The sequence below is a fragment of the Strongylocentrotus purpuratus genome, unplaced genomic scaffold (genome assembly GCF_000002235.5).
Source record: "Strongylocentrotus purpuratus isolate Spur 01 unplaced genomic scaffold, Spur_5.0 spur5_contig_858, whole genome shotgun sequence".
NCBI lineage: Eukaryota > Metazoa > Echinodermata > Echinoidea > Camarodonta > Strongylocentrotidae > Strongylocentrotus > Strongylocentrotus purpuratus.
The window spans coordinates 933456-958203 of NW_022145566.1; the positions used below are offsets into that span (position 1 = coordinate 933456).

Here is a 24748-nt window from a genome sequence, read left to right on the forward strand (position 1 = left end):
AATGCAAGGACAATTATCTGCAGAGTACGTGTCAGAGGGGTGTAAATTCACAACATTCAAAACAGAGTTAACACCCTTCTAGCTGTCAACTACTAAAATTGAATAACTCACACTTTTGTAAGAGATCTACACTTAAACAGACAAAAATAGATTTATTTCATATGAAACTATATAGATAGGAGGTGAAATGGCAAAGGTATGAAATGAAGGAGTAGAAAGAAAGAGAGGCTAGAGAGAACATTACATCTGTTATGAAGCCAGAGGGGAAAAAACATTGTTCATTTTAATGAAATTAGCGGAATTCATAAAAACTTAATTACTCTGATTAATCCAGGTCTTCTAATGAAACCAATTACTTGTTTGCGATGGGATTGGTAACTTACGTCATACATGATGTCCGTCCAACCTTCCATGGTGATGCACTGGAACACGGTCAGCATGGCAAGCCCGATGTTATCAAACGTGGTGATGCCATCGTTTGGACCCTCCCACTTCTCTAAACAATCCGTGTTGTTGATACCGACCTCGAGGAGGTCCGTGCACCTGAATCCGTTCCCACACGGATGGGGGTCGTCCATCGCTATTATGGCTGTCAAATTCAGAAGATAATGAAAGAATGAAAGTCATATTTCAAAAATGATATCTTGACCACCGCTCGTCTTTCTATTACACCTTTCTCTTCTCCTTAATACCCCTACTTCATTCTTCTGGCAGACTCAGAGCCAGAAGGCCATTAACCCTTAGTGTAAGAAGACAAGTTAACGCCCTTCTGGTTCTCGCACCCTCTAGTGGTTTTTTGCACCTCCAGCAGGGATTAACATGTCCTCTGACAAGTCGCCTCCATCTATCAGGATTTATTGATGATGAAATGAAGTTTGATCTATATTCATTGAATATTGAAAAGAATAACCCTTTCGGCTATTGTCTTTGGATGCGTTGTGCCAGCAGTACGTTTTCTACTTTGATGCTTTCTTCAATCTGTTCCTTTCGAATGCTAAATTGAATTTTTTTTTGTTATCAAAGCTTCGTTTTTAAGTGTGTTTAGGGCGTGTCATATAACAAATAATCACACTATTTTCAGATAAAACTTTCTATACACCAAAGAATACAATTTCTTTTTTTAATCGCAGAAAAATGTCAAATTGTTTACCCTAGATTTAGGAGAGAGGGAGTATACAACCTAGCCGGCTTCAAATTTATAAATCATGATTCTAGGGGTAAAAGAAATAAACTTACCCCTAACTATTTCCTGTATTCATTTGACAATAATAGGATAGCATTTTCAAAAGTGCGCAACAAATCTACAAACAAAGTTCAGTCACCTTTTTGTCATCAAAACTATGCTTGTACCCCTTTATTTTGACATGTGATTGAACAAGGCTTCAAAAATTCCATGCACGCTCCAGCCACTCACCTGAATGTTAAACATACTATCACCCTCACTCTCTCTCTCTCTCTCTCTCTCTCTCTCTCTCTCTCTCACCTACCTCTGTCTGTCTCTCTCTCTCTCTCCCTCTCTCTCTCTCTCTCTCTCTCTCTTTCTCTCTCTCTCTCTGTGCCATTTAAATAAAGGCTGGGATAGACAGCTAGATGGTGAGAATGGCTAGGGGGTAGTTGTCAAGGAGATAGAAAAGCAATTGCGTGGAAGAAGGAGGAGTGCGAAGCGGGGCTAGGATGGTGTTAAGTGCACAAGGAGGATGTCTTAAAGGGGAACAAGAGGAGCGGAGAGACGTAGGGGTGCTACAGACTGATACATAGCCACTTGGTAGATGGCTGTAGGGGTAAGGAAATCTGGTATATGGGAAGGCTTCTTGAAACAGCTTTATTGCTAAAAAAAAAATCATCAAGAGCAAAATATGGCTATTAATCATTTTCAAGATTGAATTTCTAATCCATAGTGACAACAATATTCTTTTCATATAAGAAAGTATCAAGTTTGCCAAAGGCCATCATTTGATTTTGCCAAATGAAAATTGAGGTAGAAGGCTACCAATAATTTAAATTTGAGATTGATAGCCCTGGAGAAACCATGTTAGCAAGAAAAGCCCTAAATCAGAATGATGAAATAAAGCATGAAATGTTCTCAACAAAACTTTTTTAATAATCGAGTATTGTATCACTCTTAATTGCAAGAGAAAGAGATAAAGACATATAAAAATAAGTACATTAAGAAAAGCACCAAGAGTTACATACAAGTAAAATCAGTGGAAGGCAGGAGATAGCTGATGTTGTATGGAATGTTCTCAAAAAAACCTTTTTTATCAATCAAGTATAATATCACCCTAAATTGCGAGAGGGAAGAGGAGGGGGGAAAGGGGAGAAGAGGAGGGGGGAAAGGGGAGAAAAGAAGCACAGAGAGCTATATACAGGTGAAAGCACCGGAAGACAGGAGATAGCTGAGCTGAGCTGAACTCCCTAGCTTCCTCATGGTGGCAGTATACTTACATGTGTCTTTGAAATAACACGTTTTATGCATATACTCCATGAAGAGCTCCAGACCAATTACAGCATAGATGATGATGACGAAGATGACGAGAAGGGCAATGTGGAGGAGGGGCACCATGGCACGGAAAATGGAATTCAAAACAACTTGTAAACCTTGATTGGAGGAGAAAGAACTCTGGGTTAGTATCAAGATCCTGATAAGAAAACAGATATGAAAGTTGTAACACATTAGGCCTGTCTTCATCAGCTCAAGTTTGCCAAATAACCTGCTATTTTAATGATCCTGATTGCAAATTATCCAGCGAATTTGCGTCTTCATCAGCCCGCAGTTGCAATTAGCGAGATATTTGGTCGAGAAAATATCCTCAGAAATATTGGTCTTGTTTCAGAAATATCCTTCTATTTGGGAAATAGCAGGATAATTTGCACCCGTCCGATCTATTTTGTGATGAGCCTATCGGTCTGGTGGAGACGGGTTATTTGGCATACTCAAGCTGATGAGGACAGGCCTCATTGATAGCAAATGTCTTCTTTCAGGTTTATATATTAACCCATTGCCTATGAGAACCATGTAGTCCCTGTACTAATGTCATGGGTAAGACAGAATTTGGGAATCTATAGGTTAAGTTTTTCTACCATAGGGTAGTTCCATTTAAACCAATGGAAGCAATTCAACAGCATGGTTGTTTATAAACGCCCTACACCATGCAGATACATACAAATACTATAACAAGATCCTCTAAGAAAGGCCTATATATCGTCGCTGTTTTCACGAAGTGACGGTAGTGAAAAAAAATTGCATTCATTTTGCGTGACGATTTTCCTCACTACCGTCACTTCGTGAAAATAGGGACGATATTATGTATAAACAAATTTTTAAAAATGTATGATTTCTATAATACCCCTCAGTTTCAATTAAGTTGTCTTAAGCAAAAGTAGTTGTAATCTGAATTGTGACATGAATATATACTCTTCAAGAAATATTAAAAATGACATCTACGGTACAGTGTGAGATACATGTATGATAAGCCATCGCTTTGAATACACTAACTATACCCCCCACATTTTAAATGATGTTTTTCCAAAAAATGAGCCTAACATGGATGCAAAGGATGTATTTTTGGACCCCTGTCTATTAACAAATGCATTCACACATGCATGCAGAGCCCTTCACAAATATTGATTGCTCCAAATGCATGTACATAGGTGAAAGGAAATCAAATGTCAGCACACATCGAGACGAGGGGCCCCGGCCATCTGACGGTTCACAATGATTAGAAATAACATGGTGCCAGTTAGTTTATATGTTTAAAGGGGATTCCAAGAACAGGATAAACCATGATGGTTGTAAAATACTTTAAGTAGATCTTAAATGACAATGAGAAGTTTATTTTCTAAACTTCTTTTGAAAGTCTAACCATATGAGATCTATCCAGGATTAGAAGAGAAAGATATCTGTTAAAGGTACAATTCACTATTGATGTGAAATGATTAAAAAAGTAGCTCGAAATGGTATGGCTAGCAAGATAATTATCAAATTAAGCACAACATACAATACTTTCTTATAAATAGACTTTGCTGATTATAACATCTTTCATTCCATATTTTCCTTTTGACAATCTAGTAAAACTTCTCAAGTATCATTATTGGAATGCAAGTACATCTTTACCACAGAGAGCAACCATCAGCTTGCCTTTAACTTCCCGATATTTGTTTAATATCTCTAGATACTTTTAAATAATTTCTCTTGCACAAGAGATTTTAACTTTGCGAGAAAACTTTTCATAATATGAGCTAGTACCTTTAACCCTTGTTATTGAAGAGAAATTTAATATAGACTTACTTGGCACCCCTGAAACTAGACGTAGAGGCCTGAATACTCTGAAGGCGCGGAGAGCTTTCACATCAAAATTGGTGTTCTCGACATTTCTTAACGATAAAATTGTACTTATAACCCTGAAAATAAAAGAAGCAACAATTCAGAACGGTCAAGTCTTTCTGGAGATGCATCGCAAAATATGTCTTAAGCCTACACTCTGACATCTATTCTGTGATCTATAATATGATTCTTTTGAAATCTAATCTTGAATGTTTGTACTGAGAAAAAATAAATTTTGCAATAAAAATGAAAACACTTTAATAGTGGATATGCAAAACTACAATTGAATGTTTGCAATATGGTTTCAGTAGAAAATGTATAAAGTATAATCCTTAATAATACGATTGTAATTTGCCAGTCGATTGATACAACCCATCTACAAACTTTAAAATATTGTTATTTAGTCATTTTCTCTCAAAAATACAATGTCAATACAGCATTTCAAAGCATTTCAAAGCCTTTCAAAATATGAAATGAAGAGAGGGAAAAAGTACATTCAGAGTCTCAATAGTATGGATGACAAGTACTGGTAATCATTACTGGTATTGATTCTCTGAGAGAGAGGTATAACAAAGAGGATAAAGATGAAATCTTGGAACCCTTGGTACTGGCTTAATTTATTCCCAGCAGCAAGAAAACAAGAAACCTTCACACTGGAAAGTGATAAAGCATTATCGATTCACCTCCCTAATCCAGAGGCATGTTCTACAACATTCTCCTAGAGTACAAGGGGGGGGGGGGCGGAGAAGACCCAAACCCCCTCCTTCTAACAAATTACTTCCAATTCTAACATAGGTCTTAGCAAGCATTAATTAATTACATATTAATCTTACCCTCAAGAGCTGCTGAATGTAACAACGACAGATACATCTTTGTGAATGTCTTGGTTAATTTGCATGCACACAAATAATCCCTCGCTTTCTTCCCCCCCCCCCCCTTCCTTTCCAAACTCAATAATTGCATTCATGCATTACCCTAGATCTCTCTTTGAGGCTGTTCACACCGGCAGAGATAGCGCACGCTAGACCGCGCTATCTCTGCGGTGGGGAAGGTACAACATCGTTTCGTTCCGCCCAACAGCGAGCCACGGTGACCAAAAACGGCGTGCCACTGGAGCACCTCTTGGGGGTGGTCCACGAGAGATAGCGCAGTCTAGCGCGCGCTAGAAAAAAGGGGGTGCTACGATAGACCGCGCTATCTCATTGCGGTGTGAACAGCCTCTTTGAAACCAAGCATGAGTTGAAACATTGCCAGGAGGAGAGCTAGAGTCAATCAAACAATAGCCTTACCCTACAGCTACGATGAGAAAATCTAATATATTCCATCCGTTCCGTAGATACGCGCCTGGATGGAAGAGAAAGCCTTGGGCACATATCTTTAGCAGAGCCTCTATCAGAAAGATAATGAGGAAGGCATATTCGACGTATTCCTGTAGCGGATAAAAGAAAATGCACAGAAAGAGAAAAACCAATCAAGATTACTTGTGCCAATCGTATGGATGTAGTGGTATTACAGATATGATACATGTAGAAACATACTATTAAAAAAAAGATGCACACTTCATCAGATAGACTTGTTTGTATACACCCAATTATTTCTGTCTTTTCCTGTGGAAATGTCTTCTTTAATCATATGGAAAAGTAAAACAAATCTAATATGAAACATTCATCTTGTCTGCAGAGTTTATAAGACTTCAAGTCAGGTCACAAGAACGAGGTCAAAAGCAAGCTACAACCCCAAATCAAAAATGTTAGATCCCCTTTCGAAAGGGCAGAGGAGTGACAGTATCTACAAAATGCTGTATCTTGGTATTTATATTGCTAGACTAGACTGTATAAAGGGTGCATCGAGCATTTAAAGGCGTTTAATTTTCAGCTTAAAAAATGCTTTTACTCTGATGTTTTCAAATAGAAATTGAACATTTTAGATTTTAGAATACAATGATAAATTAAAACTATATTAAAAAAGTCTCAACATCTTATTTTTTAACTGAAGTGACTCAATTAAAGATAGGAGACCAGACCAAGTTGGTGAATCAACTTGAAAAATAAATTGCTTGAAATCAACCAGATTCATAACTCCTCCTATCACGATAAAAAATAGGAGTTGTCTCAACCTGAATGAACTTTGGCTTTAATTGATTGTGCTCAATTATAACCAATCAATATCTATGACGTAGAAAGAGCAGAGACACCCGAAAGTAAATAGCGTGGTCTCTGACATAAAAAAATAGACATGGATCATATACATTTTCTCTTCAACATTGCAGAAACCTTCAAGTACGATGCTGATTAAGGCATGCCCGGCCGTCAAGGTCACCTTCAATGAGGTATTGATTGAGGACATTATTTAGAAATTATAAGAATTCCTTTTCAGCATTAACCGTCAAGTGTGTATGGCTGCATGATAATAGCATTTTAGTAAAAAAAAATGCGGTACAGAGGTTGCACGTATACCACAGTCACACCGATAAGACCACCGCCGGATCAACAACAGACCATACAAAACATATCATTACAGCGAATGGCCAAGAATTGGTTACTTTGAAATTGATTTGGAGTCGGTTTTGCGGTTTGACTGAAAATATAACGAAATTTGGCAGCAAAAGAAACCATATGCAGAACACATTAGGCATCTATCATATTAATCTATTCAGTGAAAAATGTGGAGTAGCAGCGAGAGTTATCACAAATTAAATCCTTAGATTGACTGTTTTGAGTCACAGGAGAATTAAGTCTCTGTGTGATGCACAAGTGACACCCTTTTGGCTCAAAACAAACCATGTTTAAAAACTACTCCATGTTTTAGAGACCTTTTGATCTATACTGTTCAAGATAACCACTGGATCAACATGTCAAATTTCTCTGATGTTACATCTCTGCATGTACCTCACAAATCTAACCTCAATATATAACATTGCTTACTGAACAATACTGGTACTCTTTCAAAAACAGATGAAATAAATATCATCAAAAACCCACTAACTTTGATGTGGGAGTTTGGATTCAGGAGGATTGAAAATCGGACAGTGCTAGACATGTGATGCAACCCAACAGTGTATTTTTAGACATCTTTGTTTTGATTAAAAGTGAAATTCAGATTTCTATTGCAGTCTTTCCGTTGTTGACTTCAGTTGCCAGATCTTGTGGGCACCTTGCTATGAATACATGAATAAAGCAAAGGGTAAATTTACTTTGAAAGTAGGAGAGTTCATTCTTCTTGGAGTGGAAATGTCTCTGTTCCCTCTTCATACTTCAACAAAAAGGATTTGTTTTTTCATTTTCAACCTTCAACTCAAACAGGTACATCATTCTATTTTCTAGATTATTGAACAGGACAAGTTACACCATTTATATTTTTAGCTTATTTCACAAGAGAACAATAACAACAACGCTTGAATTAAGCTCTGCCACCCATAAATTCCCGTCATTCGATCTGCACTCCGTGACTTCCTGTTTGTGTCACTTTCACCTTGATCATTTCTCCTGTTCCATCTCTCTCTTCTCATTTTCTCTTTTCCTTTCTCTGCTTCCTCTTATTGCATCTAACCTTTTTTTTTAAATCCCTTTTTCTAATTTTTTGTTTGATCCCTTTCTCCTCTCAGTTGATAACTGTGAGGATTCCCTAATTTTTACTCTTTCTTCTTTTTTCTCATTACACTTTCTGTTGCTCCATTTGTCTTTCTGTGTCACCCCCCACCCACTTTCTTCCCCTTTCTCTCTCCCCTTGTATATCTATCTATCTATCTGTATGTCTGTCTGTCTGTCTGTATGTCTCTCTCTCTCTCTCTCTCTCTCTCTCTCTCTGTCTTTGTCTTGCTCTCTCTCTTTTACTATATATCTATCTATCTCAAACATAAAATTCCATATATTTACCTTACGTATATCTATACAATACATATGGGTCAATCCTCTGAATAGATATCAATGATAGGTTATTACTTTTCTCTCATCATTTCTCTATCTTTATGCTACAAACTAAGAAATCACAACAAAATCACAACAAAAAAACAACTTCAATAGGCTTGTGCATCACCTATTGAAACGTGCTAACGTGACAATGACGCATTACATTATCCTAACATGATTTCTACGGGATATACAATAGGGGATTGAAAATGCCCTTCAGTTGATTTATTGGAAAATAAATGTGATCATGTTATTTGTAATTATGCCTTTATGCCCAACACATAATGAAGTATCCCAATTTGTGAACAATTTCATCAAAGCCTAGCAACAAAAAAGTCTAGCATATTTCAACCATAAGTTAAATTACTGTAATCAATTAGCCCAGATATGAAATATATACATGAATTGTCACTACATCAGACAAAGTTATAAGTGCTAAGGCTGACACGATGGTAGTAGAGGCAACATCAAACACATTTGTGAACTGGTATATTTATTTGATCAACTTTAAACCGAATCAACAATGAAATGGGCCATATTTATTGCCAATCACCATCAGACGTTTCATGGACCATGCAGTGCGACAAATAACGCTTCAAAACAACCCTGCTTAAGTATCGTCTGAAGCATTTCAAGCAGAAAGGCATTAAGCATCCCAAGAGAGTTATTTCTTAAGGCAACTATCTTCTAATGCGAGTCGAACTTTGCACAACATATACTATAGCATTGCAAGTGATGTGGTGTACACACACGCACACACCGGCATTCTTTACATGATGGATGGACGACTCTGCCATGCTTTACAAGTAAAGAGCCTCCCTCAAGCCTACACATGCATACAAATGGAGAGTATCTGGTTGTCATGGAAACCCGGTATTAAGATGCAGAGGACTGCCTGCTTCAGGTTTGCAAGAAGCTAGAATATATAAGTGGAATATGCTATTGTGGTGTAATTAGATTGGCAGAAATCTGGCTCCTTTTCATTTCAGAGCTGTCAATTTCTCTATGCTTTAGGTCAGAATGAATGAGTATACTTTAAAGCCACACGTGCAGAGTGTGCACTACATCGAGTACCTGTATTGCTAAACACATTACTTTGCCAATCAAACATGATGTTTTGACGGAAAACATTTTAAATTTTACTTCAAAGGTTAATACACTGGGTGTTATAGATGCTGTACAACAATACTGATGTTTCCACCAATACCACTGGTTGAAAGAGTGAATACACTCTTATTCACTGTCAAAAAATATGTTACATTACGATTCTTTTAAAAGAAAAGGGTATGCTAGAAATATCATTTACCTATCCAAGGGCTAAAACAATGAAATACATATATGCAACTGTCTTTACGTGTTTTTTTTAAGAAGACATTTACACACCATCAAACATGCATTTCAAGCAAATAACTCATTGAAAAGTAAGTAATAAATTGTAAAATATTGGAAAATTTAGCTTGACAAAAGTTTCTATATACACCTGCGGGTAAATAAATGAAGGGTGAAATTAGGATCCTTGTCATGATTATATTTATATAGGCACATTTAGATATCAAACAAAACATATCAATTATAAACTTTATACAATGAAATAAAATCATAGTAGCTGAGAGTATTTACATCATCTGCTAATAGTCAGAAAGATGCTTATTAATTATATGTAAAATGATATCAAGTTACGCCCTTCCGGCTTTCAGCAGAAATTTCAATGAGAAATTGAGTAGGTGGTAAGGATGTATGGAGTAAAGCGTCACCGTGAATTTTGCATAAGTATCTCTAAAAGCATTATTAAAGCATGTTATGTCATTAGATGACCTTTATTCTAATGCAAATCAAGCTACATCCATGTAGAAATGAAGTGTGTCATTTCATCTAGCTAGCCATATACCGATTTACTGCCTATGTGAGTAGAATTGATTGTCTCAAGTGGACTAGAGTTTTAATCCTGTGAATGTATTGATCTCACTTTCATTACAAACCCGACGACTGGCCATTGGGAAAGAAAAACCTGGCACACTTTCAAGAGGAGAGTGTTTTCCATTCCTAAATCTATTTATTGCAGGATTAGTAAGTTACCCGGTAATCAGAAGGGGAGAATATTATCCGTTCAAAGCCGGAATATATAATTTAAAGTTGTTCTGGCTCCAAACAGATGAAAAAGAGAGCATTACAGCTGAATCTTCTTTTAATATGGTGAAGTGCCTATGTTTAAGCACACAACCAACCTCCCTCTGGCATGTTCAATTACAAATTGAACATTCCTTTCATAATACATCTCAAAGAGCAATTCCATCAATTCCTTATGCTTTTTCATCACCATAACTTTGAAAAACTGAAGATTCACCAACATCTGTTTTACAGACTATTTCCATTTAACAATAGCAAGAAGACATCTCTACATCTACACAACTCTACATCTACACTTATCAAACTGTTCAAATTCTCATCACATGCAGGTTTTACACAACGCAAGACACAACCATTCTTTACAAAACCATCAAATTTAAGTTGACAATATTTACTTCTTGATTTCCTAAGCATTACTTCCCTTTTCCAAATGATGAACGACTATGCCATTATTGCTATTCTATCTGATCTCCCTTGGGTATGATTCCTAGCAACCAATCAGTCACTCTTTGAATCTCAACAGTGAAAAAGATAACACCTGAACCACAAATGCAATCACTTTATCCATACGTGGAAGTCTGTCCGCATAATGAGTGAAATAAACCTCTCGACCATTTCCGCAAAAAGAGGGTGATAATCACATTAAGATTTTACATTTGTTTTAAAAAAGCTTTGCATTTATCATTTCTCAGAAACGTGATTCTGGCTCATTCTCACACATTCAAAACACAATTTTTTCGGCATTTCAATATACCCATATCTAAAGATGTTTGAAAACAGGCTTGCGTTTATCACCATGCAAATTTGCCTGAAACATGTCAGAAAACGCTCATTCTAGGCCAGAAAAGGGATGATAAACACACCATATAATAAGTCAAAACAAGACAAAACAAGAACTTGCATACCGAATATTCATTCACACATATAGCACAAAACAGTATGACTGTTCCATAACAGTACAGCATCATGGATCCCAAACTGTCTTCAGCTACCTACATAATCAGTTTAGCGATGAAGTGGGCGAGCATTAATAGTAGTTGCATTAGGCGATCAATGTGAATTAAACAGCCAATGCGAATAATACTTGTATGATATATTGATTGTATCATTTAGCATTCTTTCTGCCAAAGCTAGCTTGCTCATCAACTGAGACAGGCTTATTAGAGCAATTTTATCTACCACTACCCCCACTCCTAATGTTACAAAATGACTCATCAGACATCAGTCGTCATATATGAATCCATTTTTTAATTACAGTTTGCACACACTGTATGGAGCATGTACTGTATGAATAGATACAGCTAACAATCTCAGTATCTCCATTTCTCTATTTTTAATGTACTTATTGTTTGTTTATTTGTTATTATTAAACTGTAAAAAATGTATGTATACAATCTTGCATACATCTTTAACTGTATTCAATTCCCTCTGTATTCCCTTACAATCATTAACTCAATCAAGTAAAAATCAAGGAAATCATTTCTTTCTTTTTTTCAGTCAAGATTTAATTTCAAGGATGCTGCATAGCCAAAAAGTGCAAATGTAATTAGGGAACCTCCTTCTCTATAATTGGCTATCAGATTTCAGCCTGGCCCGAATCAAGAGATACTTGGGCGACAGTTTGATTTGAATAATTCATGTCACATAGCGAACTGATTGAAAATTCAGAGCACTTGCTGTAATACAGGATAGCACTGTGTGATATTGGGGTGTGTCTTTAAAGTCAGCATCAAATTGAGGTTTTTTTGGAGTCCCAGGGTTGATGACTTTCCTCATTTCTGGCTTGGGATCGAGGTAATGAATTGCATCTTGAAATGTCTGGGGGTAAAATGGCTTGAAATTTCCTTTAATGCTCGTCACGTTCATGAGCTGCATTATAATAATGAGGTAGATTTATATCATGCATAGATTGAATGCTCTTGAGTTCAATATAACAACATTATTATGTGAACCCTGAAATTCAGAATTTCCCAACGAGTGGTATTATATTTCACCAATGCCGAAGGCTGAGGTGGAAATGTAATTGCACGAGGGAAATTCTGAAAATGGAGGGGAATACATAAATGTCATACTGACAAGCAGTATGGATTCAACATTTGTGACACCAAATTATGGGCATTTAGGATCATATTTCTTGTTGATTTCAAGTCATTCCTCTCGATGAGTTTCATGTAGCCTTACACGTCATATGTGCGAGGCTAAGACAATGCAAACAATAGGTACGCTCAGAATAGAGTGGTGCATATAGTCTAATTCAATTTAGTATGCATTAAACTGTGCAAAAAGGGTTGTTAATACATTGCTTGCTTGTGCACATATTGTTGAGTGTCACATGATAGCTTTTCAGCTCTGTAAAGGCATGTTCAGGTATGACATGGAAAATCCATGGCAAATGTTTATGATGATGTAAGGCGTAATATGCTTCATATTTCTGAATCTTAAAAACAAGGAGCTCAGTGAATACACACAGTCGCAGTTGTCATTTTTTTAAACACCTGTTTTTTTAAAATGCAACCGTTTTTTGCAACTACCGTGGCATATTTGAACAAGCCTTAACAAATACCCTAATTTATGCTGATTATCATTGTTTGGCATATTAGTGTTTTCTTAATTAAGTGTGTAGGCTGGAGAGAAAAAATTAATGTACAGTTATGTCATTCAGAGACTATGATTACATATACAAATAAAACTAATATTAATTTTTAAAAATTGTCATATTAAAAGGAGCCAAGGATCTGCATATTCTGGTATTCTTTCGAGAAATCTTCCATTGCTCTTTCTACTCCAGGCTCCCATTTAAGTCTGTTGAGCATTTCGAGGAGAGTTTGTGGTCTGGTGCTTAAAGCAATGGACATGGATTCTAGTTCAGTCATTTGCAGAACGTGGTATAAGACTTAAAGGTACATTCATCAGTGATACAGGCAAAACTTGTCTTTCAAGGATTGACCTATTTTGTAATGAAAGATTACTTGATAGATAAATTCTCTATATCTATAAATAAAAAGTCAGCAAAGCCTGTTTCTAAGCCCGCATCTGGAGCTATGGCATAATAATTAAAAATTATCATTTCATGGCATTGAACTAGAAGCATATACATATAGGATATGGAGCTGGTACATCTACTATCTTGGCTAGGGTTAATAAAACTTCAACTTTAATAGTTGGTTGGTTGGTTGGTTAGTTTAACTGACTGCTAAGAAAGCATAAATGCTTGTTAGTAAGCGACCAGACGGCCGACGGCTTTAGGTCCTCTCCGAGGGACATGGTAATGAGGATTAATGCCTTACCAAAGGGTACTAGGGCATTGCCTTGGTTTCGAACCCGGGTCACCGGATTACGAGACCACTGCTCTACCAACTGGGCTATCGCGCCTCCTCGATATTCAGATATGTCAAATAAGAGCTTTTAATTCACTGATATCACCAATTATTATGCCTTTTGCCTTCCAGATGCATATTATCACGTGGTTACATTTCCTTAAGCTCACTTATGATACAGGTTCATCCCTTTAACACTGAACCTTTCTGATCCTGCATTCCTTTCCTTCACGTCACCGGAGCGAAGGAACAGAGAACCAGACGTTCGTTGGAGCCCAGGCATGCAAACCAAGGATGAAGAGGGGCATACATGAAATACGATCTCTCACTTGCCATCGTGGTAGCAGGCGTGCCATGCTGCAGAGAGAGCAGAGAGCAGCACGGATGTATGCCGCCGCTGCCGGATGTACCCACCATTCTTCTCCCTTCTCCGTATATCTTCTCCCTGCATCAATGTTTAGTTTGATCTGACAGGGAGGCAGAGAACTCATAAAACCAGTCCCCTTAACCATTGTTTGTGTTTTTATTATCGACAAGCCAAATAAATCTTATCAGAAATCAAGATTAGAGTGAGGTATTTATGAGGTCTAAGTTGACGATGATTGTCTTACTTGAAACTTTCCATATCTCATTGCCGTGTCTCGTGTTACAAGCCCACACATCGGATCAGCTCGTTATGTTTCTGACTGTCTGGTTGCACAATATTTATGTCCATTGCCAATGCTTGACAACATGATCGTCCACAGCATGGCTTATCCTACTTAAATTTCACTTGCCTCATTGCTATTTTTATAGCATTGCAGACTATCGCTACGATTCCATGTAATTTCTTGTTTGCCTTAAAATTTGCAAGATATTTGCAGAGAACAATTATCTATCATAATTTGTGTTTAGATCATCTTAATAAAAAAATAAAAAAATTCTTGAGATAAACACAACAAAGGTTCTTAAAGATAAAGACCAGTCATGGTCATACGATTGCATTGTGAAAGAAACGTTGTGGAATCGATCAGAAAAGGTTGATCATCTAGCATATAAGTAATTGTGTGTACTACAAGGTTCTGGAATCATCAAAGTGATAAGAAATTTGGCCGAGTCTTCGTAAAGTTACAAGCACTGTACACAGAAAGATGTATATGGGACTACGCACACATGCACGTCACATGCGTTTATCTCTCACACACCAATAGATAAACTAATTTACCAAATATATCAATTAGTAGGCGGTTTCCCGGCAAAAAATTTATCATCATGTATTAGTCAAAACATACTCTTTCACATTGGTAATTGGTAATAAGAGCTTCAATTTCATTTTTTGAAATTGGGGCGTTTCCAAAACTGGTCTTTACCTTTAAATTCAGTGTTTTAGGCATGATTTCATATAAATTCATTTTAAATTATCATCATGTATTAGTCAAAACATACTCTTTCACATTGGTAATTGGTAATAAGAGCTTCAATTTCATTTTTTGAAATTGGGGCGTTTCCAAAACTGGTCTTTACCTTTAAATTCAGTGTTTTAGGCATGATTTCATATAAATTCATTTTAAATTTAACATTAATAATCAAGATATTTGATATTTGAATAATATACTGACACAACCATTAATATTTATCAAAGTTATCTTTCAATCAAATCGCTAAGTGCTCCTTTATAGATTTTCAACTATAGATTTACGAAAATAGGGAAAATTGCCCATTATCGAAAGACTAAATAAAATACATAACCAAAAGAAGGTCAACATATTTTTTTTTCCCATATTCAATACCATTACATACAACATTAATAAAAACGAATTAACCCTTAAAAATGGCTCTAATCCAATACCCAACGAGATTGACTCCCGTAAGTAGGCTAACAGTTCTACATCAGCAGTAGATTACATTAACATACTTACAGCTCCGATGTGTATAAAATCACATCTAATTTTGTATTTATTTTGACAATGATATATATGCTTTTCATAACCTTTAAAACATTTTGTCCCTTTTCTTAGTGTATACCGGTAATGAGAATATCTTATCTTTCACACGGACCTTCATTATGTTAAATTGACAAATACTTCAATTAAGCTGGCACAGATAGTACAGCATGCATTGAATGCATAAGGACCAGGCCAAATTTTACTGAGTCAATTGATCATTTTATAGTCAATTGATCATTTTATAGTCACACAGCATTGATTCCCTTCTTAACCTGAAGCCTAATGAAGAGCCCTCTACCATGAATCAATTACTACGACAGCATACCTAACAAAGACCAGCCATATTAGTCTGCCTTGGCTCGACGCCATCATTATCACATCATCAACAGTCCCACCAACATTAATAACGCGACTCATCTTTGGTGTGTGGTTAAGACACGTTTGTGATAGATAGAGCCTGAATCGCTAAGCCCGATGTGGGTTTTGACGTCAGAGTTCGGTCGGGGCAACCCCGCGTCTTAGCAATTGTGTCAAGGACAGACGCAGATGGAAAGCATTCTACAAAGTGCAAATATTGACAAGGAAGTTGCCGAAATGACCTCTGCAAAAATGTCATGCACATGATTCGGAATGGCTTCTCCCTAACCTTAATCTGTTTTCTTTGCTTCAATGAACCAGATGGAGTTTGTCACAACTGACATTTACACTACTTTTCAATATTCATTTTAAAATGCTTAGGACAGCTTATACACAAATTCAGATTTAAATCTATTGGGGCGTTGTTATTTCTTATGGTATTCTCTCATTGTACAAAATGAAACATATGCTTGACAGTTTACATTAATTAGTAATCTAGAGGACATTCTGGTTGGCTTACTTCATCTAACATTGTCTAAATATCCTTCTTTAAAATTCTTTCAAGAGCTTCTTCATTAGGAAATTAAAATCCTGTTGCAATAGAATGTTTATCCTCATTTCTATGTAACAATATTACTACTTATTTGCAAGTATTAAACAAAAATTAACTCTTTTTTTACCACCTAGTTTCCAAAGAAATATTACTTATAGAAATATCGTGAAACAAGTGTTTAATTGTAGTTCTACATTTTGTCATTTATAATGATATTTTAAAAAAGCTCCATAATTAATCAAGCAATGAAGTTGTCTATCAAAAAAAGAAATATATTCTTTGTTCACAACTACTTGATTAAAATTACTTGTTCACAATTACTTGATTGAAATATAAAAAAGGGTGGGCAATAAAAATTGCCTACAGCACCAAAAGGGTTGAGGCATATTTCTGATGTGATAAAACACCAGGCACAAAATGCACTTACTCATGTGTTACATGAATGAAATATCATAGGTTCATTCTACTCTCCGTATTTACATAGCATGAAGCCTGGATATGTGCGCCCCTTTCTCGGCATGCAAAAATGTCTTTGGGCCTCTTACCCCATAGAGAGACAGACATTGTATGCCTTCCTGGATCGAGTATGACGAGATAATCTCAGTTTATGTCTTGCTCTTTGGTATTTACAAGCATGGTTACTCCTACGTATGCTTTACTGTCAGATATCATTCTACTCAAGCACGGTTGCATGTCGGTAGTAGCATCTTCGTACAACAATCTTTCAAGGATTTTTATTTCATCAAATCATGTTGGCACACTCAGAGGAGCTCAGACATGTAGGTGAATACAAATCATTCATCAAGTTCTCTATCCATGATCTGCTTGTGTTTGACTTTCTTTCTCCCTCTAAAATTTTTTTTTTTTCTCATGCTATATAGCTCAGATTTTCACATGATTCACTGTTCAACTCGTGTTCTATTTGGCTATGACTTTCTTTTTTCCTTCTTTCTCTTTCTTCTCCCCTATTTTTCTCTGAATATCTCTATACCTCTTCATTCTTCTTGGTATGTCTGCATCTCTCTCTCTCTCTCTCTCTCTCACTTCATATATGTCTTTTATTCTTCCTGTCTAATTCTTGGATATCCTCACAGAAACAGTACATATTTTGTTGCTCTCTCTCTCTCTCTCTCTCTCTCTCTCTCTCTCTCTCTCTCTCTCTCTCTCTCCTCCTCCTCCTCCTCCTCCTCCTCCTCCTCCTCCTCCTCCTCCTCCTCCTCCTCCTCCTCCTCCTCCTCCTCCTCCTCCTCCTCCTCCTCCTCCTCCTCCTCCTCCTCCTCCTCCTCCTCCTCCTCCTCCTCCTCCTCCTCCTCCTCCTCCTCCTCCTCCTCCTCCTCCTCCTCCTCCTCCCCCTATCTCTCTCATGCTCTGTCGTCCATTTCTATCTACTTATCCCTATCTCCATCTCTGTCTTTTCCCTCAATTTCGATATTCTTCTTTTCCCCGAGCTGTCACTCCAATTTCTCAGATTTCCCCTGGGAGCAAGGAATATCTAGTAGAAAAACTTTCTGGGTAAAAAGCCAATTAGCACAACATCTCCATCAATACACTTACACACTGGGGGTCAGTCTTTATATCCTTTCAATGCAGTGACCACTTTGAAGTGGCCTTCTGTACAGTAAGCCTATACCTATCGCCGAGCAAATATGAATTGACTGTTCACCGAAAATGTTGATAAAGAAAACCTTTACTGGAAATAGATACATATCACGTTGCACATACAATAGGGGAATAATCGAATTATCTGTTTAAAGATTTGGCAAGTAAGTTCACATCTTTGTTAGACAGACAGTCTACAAGACCATGAATTATTATCAAGGTTAAAAAAATGGAGGATTACTTTTGTTTTCTATTCAGAAGATGAATGTTAATATCATGCTTCTAAATTGAAAGATGTTGATTTTTTTGCTTCGCTTGGAAAAGAGGAAAACTTATTGCAAGTGAAAAGGCAAAGGTGCTATTATGCACAATTTATAGAATAAAATTGTTTACAAATGTTGCAATATACTCCAAGGAGACAGGCTATATTTCATATATAGATCTATGGAGAAAAGGGGAAACCAGTATACTAGGGCTAAATAAATGTCATTACCAGCTCTCAAATAAAACTTCTGCATTATTCATGTTGATCTTATCATAACAGCTAATACTTGTGAAATTGTGAAATATTCCACAATATCAAAAAAATACATAACCTTTACCCCAAATCCTTGGTGCATGTGATAATATCACGTTACAGTCCAGATATCACCAATTGATCCAAAAACAAAACTTGATGCTGACAGGTGTAACTGGGACATATCTTTAGCCTTGGAAGTGCTATTGAACAGCTTATAGTCATCAAATTGACCTGATTAAAGTGACATGACGTTTCATTAATAATGCAGCAACAAATTACTTTCTGACAACACAGAACACTCCCATGGGTTACAAGCTCTGCTCACATTGCTGTCACCCTATATAAACCTGTTTGCTTAGCTACACACACTTAACTCAGACTGTGTGATACAAAGCCCGGACAAACCTCCATCTAACCTTTATAGGCCTGTCTTCATCAGCTCCAGATTGCCAAATATCCCGCTATTTGAATTATCTTGAGCGCAAATTATCCAGTAAATTTTGTCTTCATCAGCCCGAAGTTGCAATTAGCAGGATATTTGGTCGAGATAATTATCCCAAGATACCTTGGGCTAGTTTGCAAAATATCCCCCCATTTGTCTGGTGCGTCCTCACTTATGCGCGAACGCTGAGCAAAATATGTCGAGCTAATTTCGCAAGCTAGAGTTTCAAGTTTCAAGGTCAAGTCTCAAGCTGATGAAGACGTGATTTGTAACTTCAGGATTATTTCCCAAATAAGAATAGCAGGCTATCTGGCAATCTCAAGCTGATGAGGACAGGCCTGTATGTGTCACTGGCTGATAAGGTGGCTGACATACAAGCGTGCCCCGGCGATAAACTTACTCAGGTGTTCAATATGAAGCTCATCAAAGTCTTGACAGAATTATGAGGACTGGAAAATTTCTTCCTTGAATCTCGTTTGCAATATTAAACGATTGTTTGATGAATAGCAGCCGACAGCAAATGATATCCGTATTCTCAATAAAGATCATAATCTGTTTCCATTACTGCTTTAAACAAATTCTTATTACAAGAATTATAAACGAATACCGGCAAGAGAATCATGGAACTTCCTTTCCTACGTTCGTGAAAAAATTACCTTAAAAAATCTACTTAACATATATCAAAATTTTGAATTAAAAAATACTTATTATCTCTAAGACACATTCCAAAGATGTGACATCATCATTAGCCTTTTGGGTATGATTTGATTTTGGTAAAGCGTGCATTTTTCGTTGATTTCATTTTACGTTACCTTAGGTTTAGTATTTCAACAGGTTAAACATTACCAATCCACAAGAATATTTATCACTGTCTATTTAGGCTATAGCTATCTTATCTATACGAAAAACCCAAGATGGAATTTAACAGGGGGCATCATGGACCCATCAAATTGATGTTGGTTTCTTTTCCCAATGGCCTACAATAATCTTTACTTTCTACGCCACATCAGCATTAGATATCCAAAATGACATGTCGTCTGTTTGGATCCAGAAGGAGGTTAACTAATATCATTTTACATTATAGAGGAAACGCCTTTTTGACTCCCGTCAGATGATGAGAACATCAGGGACCCGTTTCACAAAGCCTTTTTTCAATGACAAATGACAAAAATCAGTGACGAATCTCCTGATAACCAATCAGAAGCAAGGATCTCAGTAGCTTATAACAAAAACTGTCATTTGTCACCAATGACATGTTTTGTGAAATGGGACCGAGGTTATCAGGAGTAGATCAAACCAATGACAGCATCATATTCCTTGCCTAACAGTGTCTCCTTAATAGTAGTTGTGTTTGCATTAAACCGATCATTCATGTAACTTTGTTTACTTAAGCAAGGTAACCTGGGTGCATGCAGATCTTACAAAATGTCACATTAAATACTTCATAAAGTTGTAAAATGATGACAAAGTGCTCCATTATTGTCCCTTACATAATGAGAGAAAAAAAAGGCAGGGACTTTTGAAGTACAAATGCAATTAGTCTGTAAAGCACACACACAAAAATGCTGCTAATGACTTGTAGAAATAACGTATTAATGTATTTGGATTGAGGAAATCATTTGGAAATGCTTCATACTGGACCAATACACTCTAAAATTACTTAAATACACATTCTTCAAGCAGATTCATATCCAACTCATCTCTATGAGAAAAATTAATAAAAGCCTGATGGACTTTAGCAGGTTTATTTAGATAATAACAAGAAATATACTATTTGTAAAATGTCCTACTTTTAGAATCACTCCCATTTTGTCTAATTGTAGTACAGTCATAAAGATAAAGTGGACGATAATATGGACCCCTTCAAGGTTGTTTGCTGTGTGGCAATCACTTATCTTATTTGTTTGTTTCTTTGATTACTATTGGTAGATTAGTGAATAAACACTGCTAGAATGATAGATCCACGTACATCAATAGATTTTACAATAGGGGCATGCTTTAAAGATAAAGACCAGTTTTGAAAACGCCCCTCTCTCAAAAAATGAAATGGAAGCTTTTATTACCAATCATGTGAAAGAATATTTGATTAATACGTGATGAAACAAATTTTGCCGGGAAACCACCTACTAATTGATATATTTGGTAAATTATTATATCTATCCGGACCGGATAGATATCGCGCATGTGTCGCGTAGTCCCATATGCATCTTTCTGCGTACAGTGCTTGTAACTTTACCAAGACTGGGCCAAATTTATTATCATTTTGATGATTCCAGAACCTTGCAATATACACCAATACTTATATATGGTAGGTGATCAACTTTTACAGATCCATTCCACACCTTTTTTTTTCACAATGCAATCGGATGACCAGAACTCACCTTTATCTTTAAGCATCACATTTTGTCTAGCAATCAAAATAAGTTTCCAAACCGTTTGTTTCAATCCTAGTGTAAACACGCCCTCTGATATAGCATTTCAATCAATGACAGACAAGCATTCTTGGAATTCATCATCTTTGACCAGCGGAACATTTCTAGATTGGTTCCCGGAGTTCCATGACATTAAAACAATAAATATCGCTTGTCGGGATCGTCAGGCATTACATTCAGATCTCCTATCATGCAATGCCAAGGCTTGGATATTAATAGGAAGGAATCTCATGTTTGGATAGGAGAACATCGTGTACGAGGAAAATTTCTGATTCTAATATTTACTTGCGTATTCTTTAAAAGGGCAAAAGTTGCTATTACACATCAAGTCAGAGTGGTGACGATTATTTCAAAAACTTTTTTTTCTTCACATGAGATATTTCACATTTTCACTCATTGTTTGCTGAAATATATATCTCACTCAGTATACAATTTTTTGTAACAGTCTTGCTCTCTATAATATTACGGATAGCTTATACAACGAGGATGTGAAACACTGTCTTTAATTCACAACGTTGTAGTATCAGACTCAATATCCGATTTTAATCCTCTCATCTTAGAAGAAGAAAAAAACGGTCCAACTCGATAATATCTTACATATACACTGATGCGGTCCCGTGGCACCCCACATACCGCGTTACCGAGTGCAAAATTCTTCCTCTGTCCCAGTGTGATTAGGTTAATGTGATATAGCCTCCGTGCCAATACATTTACATGCTCAATTGGCTTCTAAGCCTGGTGAAATTGGATTGGTGGTGAGCTGGCCTAGCTGTCCAGGCTAAACCAACACCACCATGGGTGCCGTTAAACACTCCATAACGGTCAAAGGTCATGAAAAAGACTTAAAGACCTCTAAGGGGCACGGGCTACAGCATGATAAGCATGTGATTTTGTGTGCTTTCGTTAAATGACGCTAGATTTGAAGAGAAACAATGCTTGTTCTATCCCTTTATTCCCCGCCCTATTTTTCTTCTTCAGTACTTCAAGAAAATATCACCCTACAGGAGTCATTTGTAAAATTAATCTATTTTCACATTTCGAAGGCAGTGATAGCCCCTAGTATTCTCTGCTAGTACCAATGTTTAATAGATTGACTTTGTAAAATATGATATTTTCCTCTCAAAAAACATGCCTACAATACCTTTCCACCACTGTTTGTATTAACAGGCTAATTCACAATTTATGATGTACGACCTTTACCATACCTTTCTTCAACAAAATGTTCCATATTCAGTATTTGCATCACAACACCAAATTCTTACCTTCATTTTTCAAAATTGTATTATCAAACAATACCAATTATCATAGTGAGATTCAGGAAGGTAGCTCAGAAAAAAGAAGCATCCAGAATGTACAAGGCATCATAGTTAATTCATATTTGCTCATTAGAAATTCTTGTTTACCCCATTGACAACTGAATTCTCTAATTCCCATAGGCTAAATACAGGGACTACTCAGTACCAGTAGACAATGAGTTAACTTATCTGTAAAGTCAGTTTAGGTAACATTACGCCTAATTTGAGTACATTTTTTTTTACCAGGTCCTCATATTAGTAATATGGGTCTACCTCTGTGTGATGAAATTATACTTTTCAACAATTATGCAGTTCGTGTTTCTGACGTTTCTTTCCATGCCACAACATTTCCACTGTATTTCAAGCAATTTACAAATTGACCCATTTTGACAAAGGTATTATGTCATTGTATTCAGATGATTCCAATTCGATTATGGCCACTCAATGGAATTAGAAGACATTGGACATCAGAAAAAAACCAAACATGGAACTTGAATTTTCAAAGGGTAATTTGAGTGTATGAGACCAACAACCTGATTTAGAACAGGTTCATATCTAATGAAGAAAGCAGGGTTTTTCTTTCAAAGATAACATTTCTATTTTCTTTTCATCTGTTTTTTAATCAAGCATGACCTTTTAAATCTCTCATCTCCCCCTCTCTCTCTTTCTCTCTTGCTCTCTCTCTCCCTTCTTATATCTTCCTCCTTCTCCCCTCTCTTCCTCGCCCCCACTCTCTCTCTTCCTTGACTCTCTACTCAGTAACATCTCTTCTCCCTCCTTCTCTTCCGCTCTCTCACTCTCTGTCTAATTTAAACATGCTCTGAATCCCTTGCAAGACAGAGTGAGGAAAAAAGAAAAAAATCCAATGTCACTAAACCTCTCAACTCGGTTCAAATATAACATCAGGTTCAGCTGGCGCGGGACATTGCATAGCAGCAATCAATGTTTCATGCTTTCATTAAAGGTCATCAACTACATGCACTCGAAATTCAACACTGTATCTAGCTCATCGATGCTCTATTGACCCGACGACCGTTCTTTGGGTTTCAGTGATCTTGTAAATAGGATGACCTTGATGACCTCTGTTTCTGCATAGACGACTAGAACCGTTCCAACCCTACACGTTTTCAGATGCATGGTATTCATTAAGGCACTCTACGTCAGAATACCGTCATTGTGTACGCAATTACTGTAGAAGCTAGCTCATTAAACGGACATGCCTTTCTGACAAATCTTTTAAGCAGTAGATAAATCATTACAGGACGTTTATGAAGTGAGAGAATATCACCAAAGAGGCCTTATTGTTTGGGAACGGCTCCCGGTGTCGGCAATTGAAAATCAAATATAAAAAAATCATTACCCACATTTGCACTAATTATTAGGTTATTTGCCTACCAATTCCCCATTATGAGCATGACGTCTGACGAATTAATGTTGACGTCCTGGCAACGCTATCACTTTGTTTGTCCATATGATTATGCTACTGAGTATTTGATATTGCATCACTTTTAAAAAACAGGCTAATAACAATATTGTCAATTTTACATCCATGCAAAAGATGGACGACAAAGGAATGGCAAATGCAATAATAATCTGACAAAAATATATATAGGTCATATGTTGGATTATTCCATCAACTTATCAAGCTCACATAAATTATAATCATGTACGGTATGCACACAGCCAACTGTTGATATATGGGAGGTTTGGTGTATAGTCACAAGGTAAATTGGGTTTCATTTTGAAGCGGCATGATTGGATTTTGCCTTGATATAGGCAATAACTGGTTATCGTCTGATGTGGTAATCTGGGACAAATCCATTTCACGAGTGGATTCATCAATGCGAAGGTTACACATGGAACAGGCCAATGTAGACATGCAGGGCATCGTTTTCATACACGTGGGGATAGGGTAGCTTTTGGGCTGTGATAATGTGATATATGCAATA

At 36.7% G+C, this 24748-nt stretch overlaps 1 protein-coding gene across 1 annotated transcript in view; it reads right to left on the reverse strand.

The window, feature by feature from the left end:
- The window catches only part of LOC578128 (voltage dependent calcium channel L-type), a gene marked incomplete at its 5' end in the record, with an annotated part of 82157 nt that extends 68525 nt beyond the window's left edge, over positions 1-13632 (reverse strand). The window contains 5 exon segments of the mRNA NM_001124763.1: positions 384-589; positions 2446-2598; positions 4289-4401; positions 5614-5753; positions 13624-13632. Coding sequence (NP_001118235.1) covers positions 384-589; positions 2446-2598; positions 4289-4401; positions 5614-5753; positions 13624-13632 — 621 coding nt within the window.
- Between the last annotated feature and the right edge of the window lie 11116 nt (positions 13633-24748).